Source organism: Cyprinus carpio, chromosome A23 (assembly GCF_018340385.1).
Source record: "Cyprinus carpio isolate SPL01 chromosome A23, ASM1834038v1, whole genome shotgun sequence".
Taxonomy (NCBI): domain Eukaryota; kingdom Metazoa; phylum Chordata; class Actinopteri; order Cypriniformes; family Cyprinidae; genus Cyprinus; species Cyprinus carpio.
Window position 1 is genome coordinate 4076862 of NC_056594.1, and position 21515 is coordinate 4098376.

Sequence of the window (21515 nt, forward strand, 5' to 3'; positions counted from 1 at the left end):
GCCTTGTTTTGGCCAATGAAACACTTAAAATACAAGTGTAGGGAGGCAGAGAGAGTGTTTGTAACCAGAACTGTACAAGAACTAACAAAATGAATTCACTGTTAACTGGATCTTCTTGCAGACTGAGGTGTCTAATACCAGTCTTTTTTATGCTTTTTAGTCTTTTTTTTTATTTTGGAGTGTCTTATTTTGGCCTGTTACCTCCGACCTTTTTGCTGAAGTATTAGCTACTCTTTATTTCTGTTTTATGACAAGTGACAGTGACCAGTGTAAAGGTGAAATACTGCCACCTACTATGTTGGAGTGTCAACCAGCTAGTTACTGGTGCTGGGTTATTTACGACGTCATCACATGAATAGTATTAACATGATAATAATATTTCAAGGTTATTGTGACATCCCTAGTTATTGCACAGAAAAGCACAACCAGCACAATATTTCTGCTTTTGTGTTCCAAGTTGTACAGCTTTGGATCGACGTATGGGTGAGTAAATTAATTTTAAGTTTTGGCTGAACTTTCCCTTTAATAAAGACATTTTGGGTGTCTTATTCCCCTGCTCCATCCCAGGACCCCTGCACCCAACCCCTCTCGGTCCTCCACCAAAAATGCATTCCTCCACGTCTCCCGCTGCCTTTGTTGGCTCTAAGTGTCACTGTGATCTTCCGCTTTTCTTCCCGCTCGCCGTTGTCTCGTCACTGCGTTCTCCTTTTCTCTGCCATGTAATCCTTCCTTCCATATAGTGGCATTAGCAAAGGGACTGTTATCATCTTTGATGGCACTGCAGGGATTTGGGCAAGCATTAAGTGTCATTAACGCTGGGACTATTTATCACCTGCCTGCCAGCAGATCTGGCTGCTGCTGGAAGAGAGCTTTGAGCAGGCTTTACTCACCACACTTGGCCACAGATCTGAGCCCTGGATGGGTGGGAGGGGAGTTTACGGAGAGCTGGGCCCTCACTGCATGCTGACTGCGGCCTGCCACGTCATGCTGACCAAGACTTCTTTTGCGTTCTATATGTACTGTACTCAGGCAAATGAGCTTTTAGAATTGAGGACATACTTTGCGAGCTAGGAAATGGTGTTAAGAAGTCTTAAAAGAAGTATTAAAACCAGGCTGGATAATGAAAATTCCACAAACTAAAAATTGTCAGTGGAAGTTCCTTCTTGTTCACCCTAGAATATATTTTCTATTATTATTAATAACAAAGACTTATACATTGTACTGAATTTATATTATTTTAAGGGTATTTTTGAAAATTCAACCACAAATGAAAGTGTGTGCAGCTGAATATTAATTTTTGGAAGTATTTAGTCTTGTGAAGAAATAGTTCTACACAAAAATATTTATTGAGACATTGTTTGTTCACTGTAATGTTGTCCAAAGTCATTTGCGTTTTTTTTTTTTTTTTTTGGGGGGGGGGGGTTGTCTGGATTTGAATACAAACAGAACTTGGAATGTCTTGACTTGAGTTGTATGAACATTCTTCCAAAATTCTCCTTTGTAAAAAAAAAAACAGGTTATGAGTTTTGGAACAACATGGTGGTGAGAAGATTATGATAAAATGTTCATTTCTGCACTAATGTTCAAAACTTTAAATAAAATATTCAAAACTTTAAAAAGATGACGTTTCGAGATGCTTTATGTGATAATGTCCATATTACATGCATATCAGACCGCTTCTCATTGAAGGTTTTAAAGGAGTTCCTGTACACATCATCTTGTCAACAACTCCAGCTCTCATCTTCCTGTTAATCCTTCTGTTCTAACGAGGCTCACTTTGCCAAACATGATTGGTTTGAGGACAGTCTGCCCGGGTCTGGGACTGAACACAATGCCCCCTTTGTGGCGGGAGAGAATGGGGGTTGATGACAGGACAGGGGTCCGGCAGATTTTCATGGCGCAGGAGGAACCTCTGCAATGTGAACGTGCACATCCTACCCGTTGGGAGTGATCGCAAATCCTTGAGACTGAAAAGAGTGGTGCTACTTGGAAGAATCCAAGATCCAAATAGTATCCAAATCACACAGGAAAACTGGAAGTAACATCTTTTGTTTGATTACATACAAACAAACTTAATAAATAGGCCTATTCTAAAGCAACTCCTACAAGTACAGACTGGACAAGTCCCACCATATCATCAGCTCACACTTCCTGCCCTCCCATCATCACCTTGTATCAACTTCACAATCTCAAACCGTGAGCGCAAACATTGACACTGACACCTTAGCTCTCTTTATTCCATTGACAGGAACAGGAAATGTCGCTGCGACTGAGCTTACTCTCCTATTTGTCTCTCCCTCCGCCCTTACTAAAGCTATTGTTGGTGTAATAACCCTGTCATCTAGCATCTGTCCCAGGGCAATGAACATCTTAAAGGTGGGGCGAATGAAACCTCATGCCTGCCACCTCTTTCCCCAGGAATATAACTGTACCTTTGTCTTTAGCGGAAGCTACATTGGGTTTATTCACAACACCACTGCATCTTTATCTCCCGAGGGACTTTCATTTAGTGACTGCATCAAGTGTCGCTCAGAATCTAGAGTGCGCTGTAAGAAATGTGTAAAGTGCGTAAAAAAGTTTTTCATGTGGTGACATCAGCATTTAATTGACTGTTTTTAAGTCAAGCCACATAACAACACACGTTCACAACACAAGGCAAAAATAATAGGCGTGTTTGCCTTTGGCTGCTGTTGGATGCAAACAATCGGTGAGATTTTCTGTTTGCAGTTGAGGAAAGAGTTAATGAAGACATTATAATTATGTTTACATGCCAACTATGTACTAAAAAAAGTGAAAAGTTTTCCTTCTCGTTTTTTTAAAGTTTTGTGTAACAGACGACAATGTTGTCAAAATGATCCCCATTCACATGGATTCACGAAAACTACTAAAAAGACTGTGTTACGCATGCCAGGCCAGTAGTTGGCAATGTCGCTTTGTAAAGAAACACTACGAGAACACATATTATGCTGAGCATGATGTCACAATTTCCACAAATTCATATTTTTGTAGTTTACGCAGAGACGATAATGATAGCGTTTTGAAAAAACTTGTACTCTGAAACCTGTTTCAAAAAATGCGTTTTCAGTCCCTTAAATGCATTGTCATGTAAATGATCGGCCAAAACGCATAAAAACCTTACACGTTTTTTATTTGAAAACAGTGTTGTTTAAACACCACCCAAGTCGGACACTTTCTGCTTCCCAAAGTTCACAAAACACACATCTTCTTTGTCATCTGTGAATCCGTCCAATCATTAAATGAGCTGTATCGTCATCAGAGCTTGTGCAGCCGCTCTGGAGAAGCTGTGCAGGATGAATCAGCCGGCTGCACTACAATTGCTATTGTTGTACTTTGATGGCATTACATTGGACAAAATTTCGAACCAGCATGCATTGCTTGAAGTCAGACGCCGACTAGCTTGCACACCTAATTACTGTTTTCAAACAGGTTTTCCAAATACTCCGCCAATCTGCCATTGGTCTGCAAACAGATAGTCCCGCCCCAAACATATGCCATTGGTTAAGCTGTTGCTGTGGCAGTTTGTTTGGAATCTTCAATAAAACAGCCGTACTTTGATGTGCTCCACAAAACTACTGTGTTACACTGTTGAGAAATCAACCTACAGATGGTTTACTTAAAGTTGTCTCTGCATATTAAGCGAAAGAATTTTAATGTTGAAAAATTACACGTCACCTTTAAGTTAACAAATGCACAGTTTAACTTTTCACAGTGTGTGAAATGTTAGAAGAAGCCATTTAGCTCTCTTCTGTGTTATTGTCACTATTGGCACATGGTTGTTATTCTGTCTTCTATTATTAATATATGTTGGTACTAAATGATTGTTTTTGCCATCTGTGCAACCCTCCACAATTACTTGTCTATTTAATTTGACAAAAGGAATGTGGACTGTTGAACTCAATAAGAATGCAGAAGGAAGTTATTAAATTCTCCACTCCAGTGTTGCTGTCAAAAACATGTTTTCCTATCCGCCTAAGAAACGTGGAAGAAGCTGTTGATGAACTGTGCAGTCACCATAACGTCCTGGGATGAGGGCCATCCACTAATCCAGAGGTTATGAACCAACACTAATGTTGTCATTCCTAATCGAGTAATGCAACTCATAGGCAGCACACAGACAGAGGATGATTCTCTAGTGATTTTGGTGGTGTTCAGTAAAAGTTGTGCTGAGATAAATCATGCAAAGCGAGAAATGTTATGTCGAGAAGACTAATAGAGAAAACTCAGATCAAAGACAGTTTTCCAGAGGATTGTTGTAATAGTTATGCAGGGATGTTTTGAATTTGGATACATACACAACAGTTCAAAAGCATGGGGTCATTTATTTATTTATTTATTTTATTTTTTTCTATTTCAATGTGTTTAATATATCTATTCATGTGATAGCAAAGCCAAATTTTCAGCAGCAATTACTCAAGTCTTCAGTGTCACATGACATGATCCTTCAGAAATCATTTGATAAATTCTATAAATGTCTTTACTGTCATTTATAATCAGTGCTAACATGTAATATCAATTGATATTGTAATAGTGCCACCAAAACAAGTCCTAATAGAGACTTTGTGGTCATCTGAACTCTGCGGGCCCTTAGTAATTACAGGCATCTATCTTTCACTCAGTGCTGTACTCTAACAACATCGTCCTGGCCTGCAGCCAAACACACACTGAGCCGGCAGCAATGTGAGCAACATCAAACTGCACCCTGTCCTCCTCAACAGTCTCCCTGTCAACACATTTCTTTTGAGTCTTCAAAGAGAGAATTGGTGATTTTCTGAATGTTTCTTCTTACTGCATATTAGCGCACTATGTACACATTGTGTACATATGTATTTTGTGTAACAAAATATTTTTTTTATCTATTCATTTATTCCAACAAGCATTAAAAATGCAATTCATACATAGGACTTGAATGCACCTTGTCTTTGATCAGCATGTTAATAATTATTGAATTAATTGAATTTTTTTTTTTTTATTATTATTTCATAATATTTCAGCAGCCATGTTGTGCAAAAGGGTCTGAATTTGTTAGCAATTCAGTTTTTATTCAGGTCCTTTCAATTTCTTTTCATGCACTTTTCAATGATTTCTCACAACATAATAGTATCTGGATATTACTTTATAAGACAAAAAAACAAAAGGAGATTTACCTAAAATCCATTGTAGAAAACAAAACCTGCAAATGTTTTTATCATTTGTCAGCAATGAGGCACCTGGATTCTGTACTGCAAAACCAATTTATATACTCTAAATACATCTATAACAGTCTCCAAAAAAGTATCAAAAATATTAGAATACTTTATTTGAAGGCGATAACAATGAAAGGCTAGAAACTCAACAAAAAGCCAACAGGATTATTCCATTGGATTTTGGATTATAGCAGAAAATCTCTGTAACCAATAAAAGTTTATGAATCTCAACGTTATAATTATGAAGATAGTCTTCACAAATATGCATAACTTTTATGAACTTCAAAGCCTAAATATGATGGCTAGAAGTTATACTTCTATACTAAGAATAGAAAGCTATTGAACCTGAAACATTGAACCTGGATGTACTGTAACACAAAACAACATTAGCATTGCTTTTCATACATGCTTTTCATGAGTTATCATCAAAGGGCAGTGTAACACGTTAGCCTTTGCATCTACAAGTGAAGTTTTTATCCTCTTGTATTGTGGATTCTTCAGCCACATAGAGAATCAGCCACAAGCCAACACCCAAACCAACACCCATTCCCTCCCCGGTAAGATGGGGGGGACAGGAGGCTCCAGATCTGAGAGGAGTTCGAGAGGGAGCAGTCTGGAGCCAGCAGCCTGATGCTGGGGCTGATAGTGGACTTGTCCCGTCATCTGGCTTCAGAGTAGTTCCTCTCTCCTCAGCCGCCCGCCTCTGAACACAGTCCTGTTTACAGTGCTGCTTGACCTGGGTCAGGACCGATAACCATCGCTCAACTGACATAATGGGCAATCCGCATGGAAGCCATTTTTGCTTTATGAAGAGGAATGCAATATAGAAGAGGGGAACCTAAGAGGAAGAGATTAAAGTTTGGAGGAAGTCTTTAAGAAAAGTGAGACTCTATAGGGCCAAGACACACGCAAACATTTCCGACTTTGATAGGAATGTGTGTTCACGATTTCCAATAGCGCTGATTTGGTACGTCCTGAGGGACTATGATAGTAAAACAAAGGCCAAATTTAGCTAATCTAGATACTAACTGTATGTCAACAACTGTCTCATCTGGGTCTATTTTTATTTCTTCTATGGAATTTTAGGAGAAACTCGGCTGAGAACAAGAAGAACAGCCTCTAACCAATAAAATGTTCCTCTCTTTAGTATATGTAAGCATAAAAATGGATTCAGCACATTAAATTATATATCATATAAGTGAAGTGCCCAATGAAATTAATTTATAGGGTCTCATGAGTTTGGCTTCAATTTAGATGACTGCAAAGATAAGAGTGTGAGACCAAGAGAACGAAGCAGAAAGAGCGATTGAGAAGGAGACAAAGGAGAAACAAATATATCTTAATATAGACAGAAAGTGAGGGACTGAAATGCGGGCAGCAGAACAGAGTCGCTCCTGCTTGTGGTCTCACCCTCTGGTTATGAGAGTCTGGGTGGTCCACACACACACAGGCCCTCAATTTCCCTCAGCTCTTAATACGCTTGTCGTGGTTTCCTCCACAGGCCAGAGTCTGGTTAGCCATCACCACTGCAATGCGTCACATAATGACAGCAATTTGTGGTTGCGAAGGGAGAAAATGAGAAAAGAAGACAGAAAGACATGAGCGTCTCACTCTTTTTGTGGAAGACAGAGCCACAAATATCTGAGAGTGAAGTAATGAGTGAATCGAGTGGATGAGGAATAGAGAAAAGGTATAGGGAAGGACAGACAGACCCCAAAACGGTCTCTCTGACTTTGTTTGACCATACTTTTGCACATGACATCAAAATATATCCATGAGATTGCATGTGGATTAAAAATCTGTCAGAAAGTGGTTTGAGTTAAAATTATGAACTGAGATGAGGCCACTGCCACACAATGCATAGTTTTCCGTAACTTAGAATCAGTCTCTATTTCATTCAGCTCAGTCAGGACTTCTGACTTCTGAGAAGACTAGAAATTGATATAGTGTAGGTGCAAAAATAGTGTGTGCCAAAGTTTTGCACTGTAAAATTCACTCTAGTCTGTTAAGTCTCTAAAACAGGGTTTCTCAACTCTGGCACCTTGAGATCCACTGTCCTGCAGGGTTTAACCCCAACACTGATCAAACTCACATGCCTGTATTCGTCTAGTAGTGATGAAGACCATGATTAGCTTGTTCATGTGTGTTTGATAAGGTTGGACCTTAACTCTGCAGGACAGTGGAGTTTGAGGGCCAGAGCTAACCCTGCTTTAGAATGTCACTGGGAATGGGAACTGGGGTATCAATGTCACTGTCTGAGATATATCTTCATTAAAAACAATATTTGAATGGATATAAATGTATGATGAGATCACAGAAATAACAGAGTCACGTCACACCATATGTACTATTCATCAGGCTATGGCTGACCTTTTTTCTGACCTTTTTTAGGTAGAGCAGAGGTGTCCAAACTAGGTCCTATATGGCAAGTGTCTTGCAGAGTTTAGCTGCAATTTGCCTCAGCACACCTGCCTGGAAGTTTCAAGTATACCTAAGACTTTGATTAGCTGGTTCAGAAAAGTTTACCTGGAGTTGGATCTGAACACTGCTGGATAGTGGCCCTCCCTCCAGGAGCATGTCCTCTCTCTCCCCTGAGGTAGAGAGAGGACATGACGGAGACAAGAGGGGGGAACTGAAAATGTTGCAAGCCAAATTCAATCCACATGAACACCATGGCTAGATATAGGCACTAACTGCTAGGGTGCAGATCCAACACATGTTTATTATTACTTATAAAACACATATTAATGCCTTATTTTGGATGACCATATTTTAGAGCTCTTAATCCTACAACATACCTAAACTTAACAACTATCTTACTAACTATTACATTTAATCATTTCATTTTTTTTTTTTTTTTTGAATAAGTAGCCAATTTTGAGTTTATTGAGGGAAAACTCTTAATTAATGGTGAATATGTGTTCCCTATTCTAAAGTATTACCAAAATATAATATGCAAAAGTATCTCATTTAAAATATAATATGCAAACTCAACAATTACTCCCTTCATTTATAGTAAAATAACCAATGAACCACATTAACACCAAAGGAAGCAAAACAAACAAACAAAAAAATCCAACATCTCTACAGGTTAAGACTGTTTGCCACCTCCTGAAAACTTCACTCTCTAATCAAGTATCAAAGAGAACGTCTTTCAAAGCCTTTTCAAATCTGGAATATGCTATTTAATGTGCTGCCTAGAGAGATGATTATTGCAATAAATTTCCTTGTGTCCCCAGTGGCGAGCAGCTGAGACAGCTGCAGGTCGGGTGGAGAAAACACCCTCTCCGTCTATCCTCTTCACTGGCTGGAGCTCTCTCTGTTCCTGGAGGTCTCAGTCCCGGCTGCAGACTCTAATGAAGCTGTACAAGATGGTTTGAGATGTACGAGACAGACTTCGCAAGATGCTGGCCATGGGAATAATGCTTACAGTTGAAGATTGTTCAACAGGCAAATGACAAAGTTTTTCCATTGACATTTGCTTTGAATTTGAATTGGGATACCTAGTCTGTATGTCAAATCCAATGGAACGCATTCAAAGAAAAAATCAGATTGTGACCTCAACATCATCTCTTACTCTTTTGATTTTTTATTTATTTATTTATTTTTTTAGATTCTGTTTGCCGGGCATTTTATCTTAAGTCTTATTCTTAAGTCTGTCCATATTCAAAGTGGCAAATCATCTGTAATGCCTTTTCACCTAAACCATTGATGTTCACCAGCAGTTTGGCAAGTAAGAACATGCAGTGGTTTTACTCATAAAGGATTGTACCTTTACAGAGCACAAGGTTCTTGCCTGTTATAGAGTTTCTTAATGGTATTATTGGAAACTGATCACATTCGTTTATCAGCATTACCACTTGGTCAGTTGGTCAACCTGAAAGTACACTTGCACTTAGTCTTGTTCTTCTCGGCACACATCTAGACAGGCCTTTTCCTTATCCTTCCAGATAACAAAAAAATGGCTTTGATTTCAGTTGTTCTCCCGCAGTGAACAACTTAAAGTGAACAACTACGTAGCATCAAACAAAATTGTGATTTTCAAAGATCTTATTTACAAGGTTCCTGATGTGTAGGTTCCTCAAGTTTAAGCACACCACCTGCATTTCAGCATGTGAGGTATGACTGTAGTTGGCTGGTAGTTTTTCTTTGGACTATAGTATAGACTATCACTTTGCAGCTGCAAGTGATGCGACTCTGGCACTTCATGCATACTTTATGGCTTCCTTCTTAAGCAACCATTCTGTCATCTTTTCCTGCTAGACACAGCATCCAAAATAAACTTTAGCCATCTATCAGAAATGCCTTTACTTTAGTCCTCCATGAAAAACTAAAAAAGTGTCACCCCAACTTACATTCCTGGATGATTTGAAAATGTTTGTCTAGTTACAGAATGTTTCAGCTGCTGCACTAAAAACTTATGATGCAATTTCCCTGGTATTGACAGGGAAGCAGGTTATGTGATTTCCCTTTGCTAGTTTGGTGAGGAAACCTTCTCAAATAACCTGGTAGTAACCAGGATTCAGTGAGTAATCTTTCCTGATGCAAGGCACAGCCCTTAAATAGTTTAGATAAGGAAAAATCTCAATTTAAAATTCCTGCTTTGAGCCTGCCTCTGTCTGGCCAGCGATCCTTCCTGGTCCACATATTGCAATCTTGGATGAGTTGTATATTCTCAATGCAGCAAATGTAAGCAAACTCATTTAAAAAGCATTAGGGGGAATGTATAATCGGCATGCATGTAAAGCAATCTATTTGGAAACTCACAAGGTTTAATTTGCTCCATTTGGGTAGACGGCGTCACACATGTGGATCCCAAGCATATCTGGATGAGCAGTTAACCATTCCTGCTTTGGTGTGACTGGGCTCCTTTACAGTAAGGATCATGAATCTGAAATCTGAGCTTCTGTATTAACCATTTCCACTTTACAAACAGTATTCTGGGTATCTTCTTTCCCAGCCATTGTCCTCCCTTAAGGTTTCCAATGGTGTTCGAGGGGGTGAGAACATGTCATCTCAAAAGCACAGTTTATAGCTTCTGTCAGATCCAAAGAGCCGATGGTGAAATGTGGCTAAAGACTTAACCACAGGTTAAGAGACCCCCACACAGACCCCCACAGAGGTCTGCAATGAATTGTCAAGTTTGCCCAGGGGGTGATTTATGAACCTCTGCCATTGAAAAGGACAGAATCCACACTTAGCCACTGATTCAATGGTTAGTCCCTCACCAGAACCCACAGGACAATTGTATTGCTCAGTGGTTGCCCTTTCATAGACCAGGAAAATTTTCACTTAAGAATCATCTCTTTCACAGATATTTTCCATAAAATTCCAAATGAGACAAATGAGACCATTTGTACAGTCATACAAAACATTTCACATTGAGATGTCGTACTTATGATGGCAGATCTTGGTATCTTGCCATATCTGATAACAGTTTGAGGCTCTTTTGAAACTTTATGTGCTTACATACATTGCACAAAGCAAAGCAAATGATTCCCTTTGATCTGATTCCTGTCTAGTAGAACCACTTGAGATATGAAAGAAATTTCATTCCTTCTTTCCTAAAGAAAAAAAGAGGAAAGCCTCATGTCTTCATTTCAAAGACGGATCAGGAACTGAGAAAGGAATATGCCTGGAAGGAAAGTCCCCAACATTGTTGTGTAATCGATGGTAAAGTTGATGATGTGACCAAGTTCTACATCTCTGCAATCCTGCATAATATTTTCGGGGGTCCCACACAGAGTTTGTTCCTTTTTTTTTTTACAGTGCGCTGAGAACAAGCATTCGGGTCTTCTCCTCCAGCTCTGGATCTATTTAAAGATGTTCTGGAGATGAGGCAGTCTGCGGTAGGTCCACTGGTTTATTTATCCTGCATGGGCTTTGACTATTTTCGGGCTGACTTCACAGGGAACTAATTGCTCTCGTTTCACTGTTAGGTAACGGGAAGAGAAGGAAATGAACAATTACTCCCATGTTTGTTTGAGGGTGAGGTTGAGTCTGCGACTCTCTGTATGTGTACTAGCTTGTACACAAATGGAGTTGTGTGTTAATGACAAGACATTCTCCATGGAGAAAAAAAAATGCATGGCCTGTTTTTTGTTTATTTGTTTTTCTTTCCATTCAGCCTTTTTATCCGGAATTTAAATTGAGGAACTGAGGAATTTATGAAAGAATGTGTTGTTTTTTTCCTTCAAAAATTGCGGAAGTTTAGAAAGTAAAGACATAAAATGAGGCAGTGAGAAACGCTTGTAGTCATGTTTTATGAATGTGATTTGGTTCTGCAAGTAGGGTGATTACACTCTCAGGTGTAAACATACCTCTGTCTGTCCTACAGCCTGGAGGGTATGTTGTACATCCTGACCCCTCTCACTCACTCACTACATTGCACATCAGTGTGGCAGATTCCTATGTCTGTTTGAATTGTCCAATGCTCTGAAAAGATCAAACTCCCTCCCCGTTGCCTTGTCCATGACCTGTCCTGGCACACAAAGCAGGTAAACAGGCCACGGGGGTACCGTGAGCTGCGATCTACAGTCAGAGTTTAAGCCATCTTCCTGCTTCTACCAGACATAATACATTACTTTCACCTTCTTCTCACTTCGGTCACGAACCCATGGTGAAATGTTGCCCCAGCAAACATGCACATCTCTGTAAACTGTGAACTTTTGTCAGCTGGAGGTTTTATTAAACTCACCATTCCAGATGTCCCGTTGACATTTGGAGCCTTATTTGAAGAATTTTTTTATTCTCTTTCTCTTAGGAATAGTCAGAGAGAATGCCAAATTTGTCCATGTGTTTCATATACTGTATTTGTTAACTCTGAAGTATTACTTCTTGGAGACTCTGGGTTTCGGTAATGGACTGTTGATGGAGGGTATACAGTATGTACAGCAATATAAATCCACTGAAGCACCTCAGCTGTGGTGTTATTCCTCAGCACTTTGCTCTGCTTGAATCCCGCTGCGCTGCTTTGCAGTGGCACCGTAAGCATCAAAGAGATGTGTGTTTTTGACCATGCAGTTTGTCTGCTAGCACCCCCTGAGAGATCAGCCTACAAACTTACCACATTATAAAGCTCAAAGTGTTCACCATTGCCAGGATGAAAAGACCATTATCGCCCTGTTTCACTGAAGAACTTAGGTGGTTAAACAGAGAGAACATTAGAGCCCTTGGAGCCGTTTAATGATGTAGGCTGCCAGAGTTGAATTCACTAAATCTGAGCCCTGAACCATGAGAAGGTCTTCATCTAAACTTTTCGCTAATGTTTCTACCATTTTTATTGACAGCATAGAGAGAGAGGACAGGAAATGATGCAACAAAGCAGCGGGAAAGAGATCGGGAAATGAAGTGAACTCTATTCAAACTTCTCTTCTCAGTATGAGAACCATGTAGCAACTTGTATCCACTAACTACTAGGTACTAGGCTAACTACGACTTCAAGAATAAAACATACTTTTAACATCTGTTTTGTCAACAGCACTTAGTCAATATGAAATCAAAACTGAAAAAAGAACTAAGCTCTGTAGTCTTTTATCAAATTATAGTTAGAGCCAAATGCATTGTAGTCAACGCTTTTGGCGATCCATGTTCAAATCTTGTGGTCCTTTCCTGATTCTGCCCCCTTCTGTCTCCCAGCTTGCTTCCTGTAAATTCTCTACTGTAGTCTCCCAATAACAGGCAACATATATGTATATGTATTTATTCATAAATATGTTAGATTACAGACATAAAATTGGTTCCGAACAGCATTTGATATTGATTGAACTAAACTAAAATGTGTTTCACGGTTATGCGACATAATTGATAAGTGTATATAAAATTTGTTGCAGCTGTTTGCAATATTTTTTACATCATGATTTAGGTTTTAACTCTTCCTGTTTGACTCTTAAGATCTTAAAATATAAATCACTGGCCAAAAGGGCCGCAAATAGATTTATGGCCCTCAAATCAGATAACACAACACACTTCAGATCTTGAAGGCATCTTTCACACACTCGCTCTGTTCTTTTTTCTGACTCTAAAAGGTTTCAAGGCCAAAGCACTGGAAGTTGAGGCGAGCCAGTAAGCGAAAACATGTGTCTGCAGCCCTCAGCTCAAGCTCAGCATTAATTTGTGTTTGTGTAGAAAATTGCCCTGAGAGAGCTGAAAATATATGGACCTTGGCTTCAGGGAATGGGCTGACAGCTTTGAGGTTTGAGCTGGTTATGTGATGATGCTTTAGCTGGTCGATGCTTGTACTCATCTTCAGCTGAGCTAACCTGATGTGAACTGGTTTCAGTACAGAATACAAATACATGCAGTGTTTTCATTGAACTGAAAGGGTTTTATCTTTATTGTAGTTTTTTAAATGTTGGGTTTGCCAAATAATGCCTTCAAACACAGTTCAGTACCCCATACTTTCATAAAATACATGAAGCAGCTGTCATAGATGTGATTACAATATACTATTATTAGCTTAAACTATATACTTTAAGTAGTAGTAGTAGCATTTTTATTATTTTTTTTTTTTACAAAAACTGAATATAATAAATATTGTTAACTATGGTACATATTATATAGTGCTAGTATGCCTTATCGTCTCCTGAACTGTACTGAAGGAGACATTTTGAAAAATGTTTAAACTGTCCATTCAATGCAAGTCAGTGGGACCCATGTTGTTTTAGGCCTCATTGACTTTCATTGAATGGACAAAAAACATTAACACTTTTAAACATTCTTTAAAACATCTTTTATGATCCGCAGAAGAAACAAAGTCATACCGTTTGGAAAAGGACATGATGTTGAGTAAATTCATTTTTATTTTTGGGTGAACTACTGAACAACAGGTTTGAAACAGCATATGGGTCAAAATATATGGTGTTTGCAAATGTTTGGCCATGATTTTATTTATCAGCATATGGATTTACTTTATTGAGATCATATGCAATCAAAATATACCTGATGTACTGCTGCTTCTCAATGCAACAACAGAGTGAAAGGTTTGTGCGAGGACTTCGTTTCCAAGTTTTTAGATCTTCCGTATCTACAAATATAAATCAATCAACAATCAGTGTGTTTATAGGAATGTGTATGCGAGTGTTATTCATGTTATTGTACAAAACAGCGATCTCTAACTTTTCCTCGCCTGATGTACCTAACGTCCACTCCTGTTGAAACCAACAGTAACAAACAAAAATCAGTGCAAAAACAGACTCTCTTGGTGACAGACTTTTTCCACGCCCCAGGGCACCTGTTGTCCCATATGGGCGATCGCTGCAGAGCGAGACAGGACAGGCATTTAATACTGGCAGAATGTCCAGTGCTGCTTGCTGCTTTCTCAGTAGCACGTTCACACAGCTCCCACTTGTGCTTTAATTTTCACTCTATGAACTATTTTATTTAAATTTAATGTTAAGCAAGACCCATGCATAAAATGATGATGATAATATCTGCTTGTTATGTGCATAGAAAAAATAAGCAGTAACTGAAGCATAATATTAAATGAATCCATCAAGCATAGGATGCATGTGCAGTGATGATAGAAGGATTTGATTGTTTTACATTGTAATTTCTGATCCATAAAAACTCAACTCCTATTTATTGAGTTATTCATTAGTTATTAATTTATTTGCATATTTAAATGCAACATAACTTGGATCCACTGGAAAATCAGTTCATGATATCAGTTCATGATAATTATTGCACATTTAAGCACTGGTTGCTAAGCAACCATACATCATATAATTAAAATGTCAGCAATGGAAAATGTCAAAATGCAACAGTTGCAACAAATGCCACAGACACTTCATGCATTTAAAGTTTGGTGAGTTGTCAGAACTGGAATTAAAAGTTATAGCTTTTCAAAGTGGAATAATAATGCCAGGCTAATGCATAAGCGATAGAAATTGGATGGGAAAGCAGATGCGTGTTCTGTACATGTCTACTGCAAACACCTTTTCTTGGTTTGTCTAAAAGTTTGGCATAAAAAAGACTGCAGATGAATGAGCACTTTGAGTAAATGGAGTCAGAAGTACAGAGCTTTCTTGCAGAACGGTCCCCGTCGTGCTTAAACACACACTTTAACATCTCAACAATGGCATGCACATCAAAGCTCAGTCAATATTTACATCAATCTGCTTTCCTCCAGTGAAGAAAGAAAGTGTTAGACAAGGAATTGCATTTGAAAGACTGCTGGTCTAATTTGCACAGACTCATCATAAAACTTAAAAGTCTTTATGGAAATTTTTGAAATACCTGGATGAATCAGTTTGACCAATAGAATTGGTTGGATTATTCATTGAACACAATGATTCACTGGTGTGATTCTATTAAAAGTTTAAGACGATAAATCCTCATTATATTTATACAATTATCCAAAAAAAAAATAAAAAATAGCTGGAGCATTAAAAAAACAGAGTAGTAAATGGACACAAATTTCAAATATGAAGTCATGTGATTTATTGCACAATACAATAAAATTCTCTACAACACTGGCGGTATAAAAAACAAGATCCAATCTTATGCACTTGCAACTGTCTAGAGACACTGCTCAAGATGTTTCAATACATTTGAAAGGTTGTGGTACATGTGTTTGCAATCCAATTCCCCAGCCATGAGCCTGAAACACAACTCTCTCCAGTTATTGATTCACGTGAGCTGCACAACGTTTTATGAGCGAACATTTGAGTCCTCCTTTGCGTCATCATTCACAATCAGGGGACATATGGCATGCCTTAGCGATTAGCATGGACTTAAACCCAACAGGCTTCCAGCTGACATGGAGAAACCCAATACTGTACAGAGCGCCCCACTGCATCACTCTACACACACGTTCCCATCAGATACCGCTGCACTGAGAACTGTCACAGGACACATGGGAACCAAGCATTGCTTTTCACGTTTGGTAACGGTATGGTTCGCTCGCACTGAAAGTGTCCCGTTTGGGTCAACACAGTTAGTAAGAGTTTGTATTACAGTCCTAATTGAAGGTGCATGTCAGCACCGATCACTTAAGTTGTTTCGCATGTATGTCATACATCCTAAACTGGTGGGTCACGATCTGCAAATGGGATCAGAAATGAAAGGTCACAGGAAAAAAAAAAATAATGCTAAGTCTTAATAATATAATGTATCTAATCTAATCTCATAATCATAATCATAATCGGGACAGCATAAGTAAGTTTAATAATAATGATAATTTAAAATATAAGATGAAACAGAGGAGAAAAACACTTCCCATATGGTTCTCGTTGACATGAAGGTCATGCACTCAATTAAACAATGCCATTTTAGCACAAATCCATCTGTTACTTAGTAGAAACAGTCAAATCAGACAAATGCCAGGTAGCCTGACTTGCACTCATCCTAATAAACCACAAAGAAACTACTCAAGATAAAAGAAAACATGCCACAGACTACATTAAATACAGGTGCACTTGAGCATAAATATGATTTATGAAGACCAAAATGTGTTTTGTGCAACCGCTGAAAGCACGAAACCATGGATTCTTTTTGTTTAGAAGCCAAAATTGTCAGTTTATTTCTAGTTAATAACTTTGCATGTGTTTGCAGATCATGTGAATATATATATATATATATATATATATATATATATATATATATATATATATATATATATATATATATATATAAATGTTTAACCTCTAAACAGTCACTAATATTTGAGTGATATTAGATGTCCAAAATAAAACCAGTTGAGAACCATTGATCTTAGATGACAGAGTCTGTTATTAACCTAGAGCCGTTCATGTCTTTGATTTTTTGTATTAAACAATAATCTCACAGCATCCTTTTGAAGATATTTCATGTAATCAAACCAAACATCCCTCAAGAACTATTCTCAAACCCTCACTGTCTCAGCAAAGCGGGTGATGGAAGCAGGAGGTCGTACTCACAGGTAAGATGTCAAAGGACTTATGTCGGTTGGCACACTGGATAGTCCTTGTTCAGAGCAGTCCACGAGCAGTAGGATGCCATCCTCCTCACACTGGCATGCAGACGGGCACTGCTTACCAGGCACGGTGGCACCCGGCGGCCCGTGAGAATGAGCACACGAGATGGCATGCAGGATCAGTAACACCACCAACATGACAATGACTCCAACTCTTGTCTTTCTGTGGGTGAGCTGTATATCTGTCTGTCTCTCTGCAGTCTCACTCAGCTGTGACTATGTCTGAGTCTGTCCGCTCTCAGCTCTCTGAAATGTTATCCTGAGCCTCGTCTCTGTAGATTTATTCTGTCACTTCAAACTCCCATGGGTGAATGAGTCAGTCAGGGGCATACACAGGTCTTCTCTCTCTCTCTCGTCTCATCTCACTTAGGAGACATTCACCTATTGTAGTGGAAGCTTGCAGCGCTCCCCTGATTGGCCGGAGCTTTTGGAAGGTGGAGCTGCCTGGCACAGCACCCCTCCTACTTTCTCTCGCGCGCTCTTTCTGCCTCAGGCAGCTGGAGTGGATGGTTGGAAGAAAGCAGGGGAGCTGAACTCTGAGAGGGGGGACTGTATACGTTAGAGATGGACAGAACGGAGATCTCAGTTTCACTATCCCTTCCCATCATACCTTTAGATGCCCCACAATCCTTCCCTCATAATTACTTTTCTTCAACTGCTGCAATCCAGACTTTCATGGAAAGTTCCCCTAGATCCTGCAACGCAAATTTAGCTGTCAAGCTCCGGCCACTTTTCCTGCTGTTGCTCCTCGTATAAATCCTCGCTTCGCTCCATTTCTCTCGGAGCAACGCTTACATGGTGTTTTATAACCCGAACAACAATAATTGAGTTAAGCTGCGGGCTCCCCTCAACCCCATGCTCAGCCAAACAAACTACAGATTTACTACTTTGCTTCTACAGCAGGGTGTCTCTTTACCGCAAGAGGCATGAATATACAGAGCGAGAGACATTTGCAAGGCTTGTTCGGTGGGTCTCACTTAAGCTAGTGGAAGGAACGGTGATGAATTGCACTGTTTCTTCAGTTGGAAAAGTGGACAATAGAATTTTCCAGTTCACTAGGTGATGAATACTATTTGTTTATGTCTCAAAGGATCATGGGAACTCCTGATTGATTGCCATCAAGGGTCCTAACAGTGGCAACAGCTACTGTATGTTTTACCTAAACATTTTAGAAAACAAAAACTGTACCACAACACACAAGCTTCCAGGAAATATCAGGATATTTCCAGAAGCTGTGTAAGTTTTCCTCTAAGATGTGACTTCAAATGTCTGTAAAATTCTTTAAGTAATCTCACCGTGACTGTAATATTATGCACATGATATTATGCAATGTGAAATGTAAAGGAATGCAATATTTGTGTTATTGTGATCATCTTCTACTATGTTGGAATTTGGTTTCTGGGAAAATTCCAATTGTGGATATTGCGTAGTAGTGCCCAAAGCACAATCCTCTCTCATGTTCTGCTTCATTCTACTATTTTTGAGCTTGTTTTTGTTATGTTCATGGGGGGTCTTGATTGTTAGCGTGACACATTTCCTTTTGTAAAACTGTGGCCAGTTTTCTGAGAATCAAATAATATTAGTTTTGAGTGCTTCAGTTGTTTTGCATTAATCTTAGTCATCCCATCTGTTTCAAAATCTTTTTCTGGTAGTTTCAGTTTTGCAGTCCAGCATGAGGATCTCCAGCGCTGCTCATTCATCTGATTTAGAATCATTCACAAAGGGCTCAAATGAATTCCATTAATTCATTAAAATTCCTCAGCTGAGCCCATTTTCTGTGGAGCCTTTGTTGCATTCCCTCAAAAAAAAAAAAAAGAACTGTGGTCATTGCTGCACATTATCTCTGCATTATCCACACACACACACACACACACACACACAAACACACACACACACACACACACACACACACACACACACACACACACACACCAAGCAAATCATTCGACCTTTCACACACCAAACACCATCCAGAGCTCAGTTCTCATGCAAACACTCGTTGCAGTAATTGCTTTGCCTGAAGACAGCCTTAATATAGATCCACAAACATGCAATACTCCCCTCTCTCTGAGGTTTAATTTATGTCAGTTCAGTTTCCTGGCATGTCATGCAAGAAGTGATGTAAGGTAAGAGATGCTGAATGAGAAAGATTAAATAAATAAAACATGAGGATTGCCTGTACCCAGAGGTATATATAATTGCTCATAAGGTACTCTGTCATAGCTCAGAAGACTTAACAAGGTTCTCATTTATTTATGTTTTCTCACTAAAATTTCTTTCAATAGAAGTAGAAATAAATAAGCTACAAAATGATAATTTGGTCATGAGGAGTTTTGACTGCAAACTTGTGTGAGACTCTCTCTCTCTCTCTCTCTCTCTTTTAAAGCATGATTTTAAGTATGTCTCCATCTGCTCTATTTAATCTCATTGCTCTATAGAAGAAACAAGTGAAATATTATAATTTTTTCCACTGCAAAGATAATTTAAAAAATCATTATTTGTCTTGATTTTAGTAAAAATATCTAAATATCTTTTAAACAAGAGACATGAAACAAAATGGCAAAATATATTAGGACATATTTTGGTTATATGGTATTACATTTTATGATTTATATATTTATATTCTATTATATTCTCTATTAAAAATGTTTTTTTTTTTTTTTTTTCATGCAGCTATACTAGTCAAGTAAATCATATTAAACATATAATATTTAGATCTTTTTACTGGTAAACTAGCTAAAGAACATACTAAGAAAACATTTTTGCAGTGCTGTGTGACTGTGAGGTCTGTGCTTTTCTGTACAGAATGAATGGAATCTGCTCTCACTATTTCTCCTGAAGAGCAAAACAGAAAGAACAAGCAATTCTGAAAAGCTCAGACGCTGAAAAGCAGGGATTTGTGAACAATGTGCCGATAGTAAAGGATAAGTTGAAAGTTAGACGTGCTGTCACCAAACACAGCTCTGCAAACAGTTCCCACCTCTGGGCACCTGCTCGCTGAGTCGGAGGCCAAAACAGGGTTGGGTTACCTTTACGGCTGGAGCTACAGGGACCGCTGGAAGATTTGCCCCATTCCCTGCCCCTGAAGATCAAAGACCTACACTCCCCTCTCAATCTCATATCCCCCAACCACACACACACACACAATATCCAAGCATCGTTGATCTTTTAAGACACAAAAGGGAAGCAGTTACCTGGCTCTCACCTGTCTGAATCTGCCACAGGTTATTCGAGCTCCGTCAAGCACGGAAGTCCATTCAGTGGCTGCATGATGAGAGGAGAAACTGGAGACCTGGTTCTACCTACTTACCGAGGCTGGGAACAGACAATTACGGGTAAATGCAGTCATATCTGGCTGCCATGACCACCTGCTTAGTTCACTTAAGGGAACGTCTCAGAATAAAAGCAAACAGCTAGCAAAACAACTCTTCAGTTTCTTTATTTCTAAACATTAACCTTGCTGTAGTGATCAACATGCTACAATGTTCACTGTATGAAAGGGCTTTTAATGGGCTTCCTTCTCAAATGTGTGTGTGTGTGTGTGTAGGTAATTTGCTTTACTGGTCAGTGTGTCTAAGTAAGAAAGCCTGGGTTAAAGCCCCAGAAAATAGATAAATCTTAGGGTTAGGGTTAGGGTTAGGTCAAACAGAAAACGGCAAAACAGGCTGAACATAACATGTTTTATTTATTTATTTGAATAAAAGTTTTTTTTTTTTTTCATCATATTTAAGTAACATCACACAAACAGAGCACTGTCTGAATAGCTCCAATTAGCAACAGCACAACTGTAAGTGTGTATATATATATATTACAGCTAAAAGAACAAGTAATTAATATTAAGTTACATTTTAGTTTTTTTTTAGTTTCGTTTTTTAACATATTTAGTTACTGAACATTTTTTCTATTTACATTAACGAAAGTAGTTCCCCAGTCAAAGCAAAATTGTTGTGCTTCTTCAGCCAACACACAGCCCAGAGAGCAAGATGTCTGTTTAGATCGCTTCACCTGGAAAGCATCTGATGTGTACAAACATCTGATAGACGTCAGTAAGATGACAGTTTTACATACATTCTAAATCATAAACATCTTAAAGACATCTTCTAAATGTCTATTTGACATCTGATAGGAAACGTCCTATTGACGTATTGCAGATGAACAAACACTCTAAAAAAAATACATCTCTGTGATGTACCTGTGCTATCGGAGTAGACGCAGCATTTCATTCCTGAATGAATCAGTGTATTGAATGAATCAGTGATTCAATGACTCACTTAAAATGGTCAGTTATCATCACTTACTGGCGTAAAGACGTAACCAGCAGAAAATCCCCACCTATAATGCCCAGACTGCCGTCTGAA

The 21515-nt window shown here is 38.8% G+C and overlaps 1 protein-coding gene across 1 annotated transcript in view; it reads right to left on the reverse strand.

Moving 5' to 3' along the window:
- LOC109065803 (leucine-rich repeat-containing G-protein coupled receptor 6) overlaps positions 1 to 17369 on the reverse strand; it is a 75586-nt gene extending 58217 nt beyond the window's left edge. The window contains exon 1 of the mRNA XM_042712679.1: positions 17102 to 17369. Within this exon, the coding sequence (XP_042568613.1) occupies positions 17102 to 17295 (194 nt within the window). The 5' untranslated portion in view covers positions 17296 to 17369. The remainder of the gene's footprint in view (positions 1 to 17101) is intronic.
- Between the last annotated feature and the right edge of the window lie 4146 nt (positions 17370 to 21515).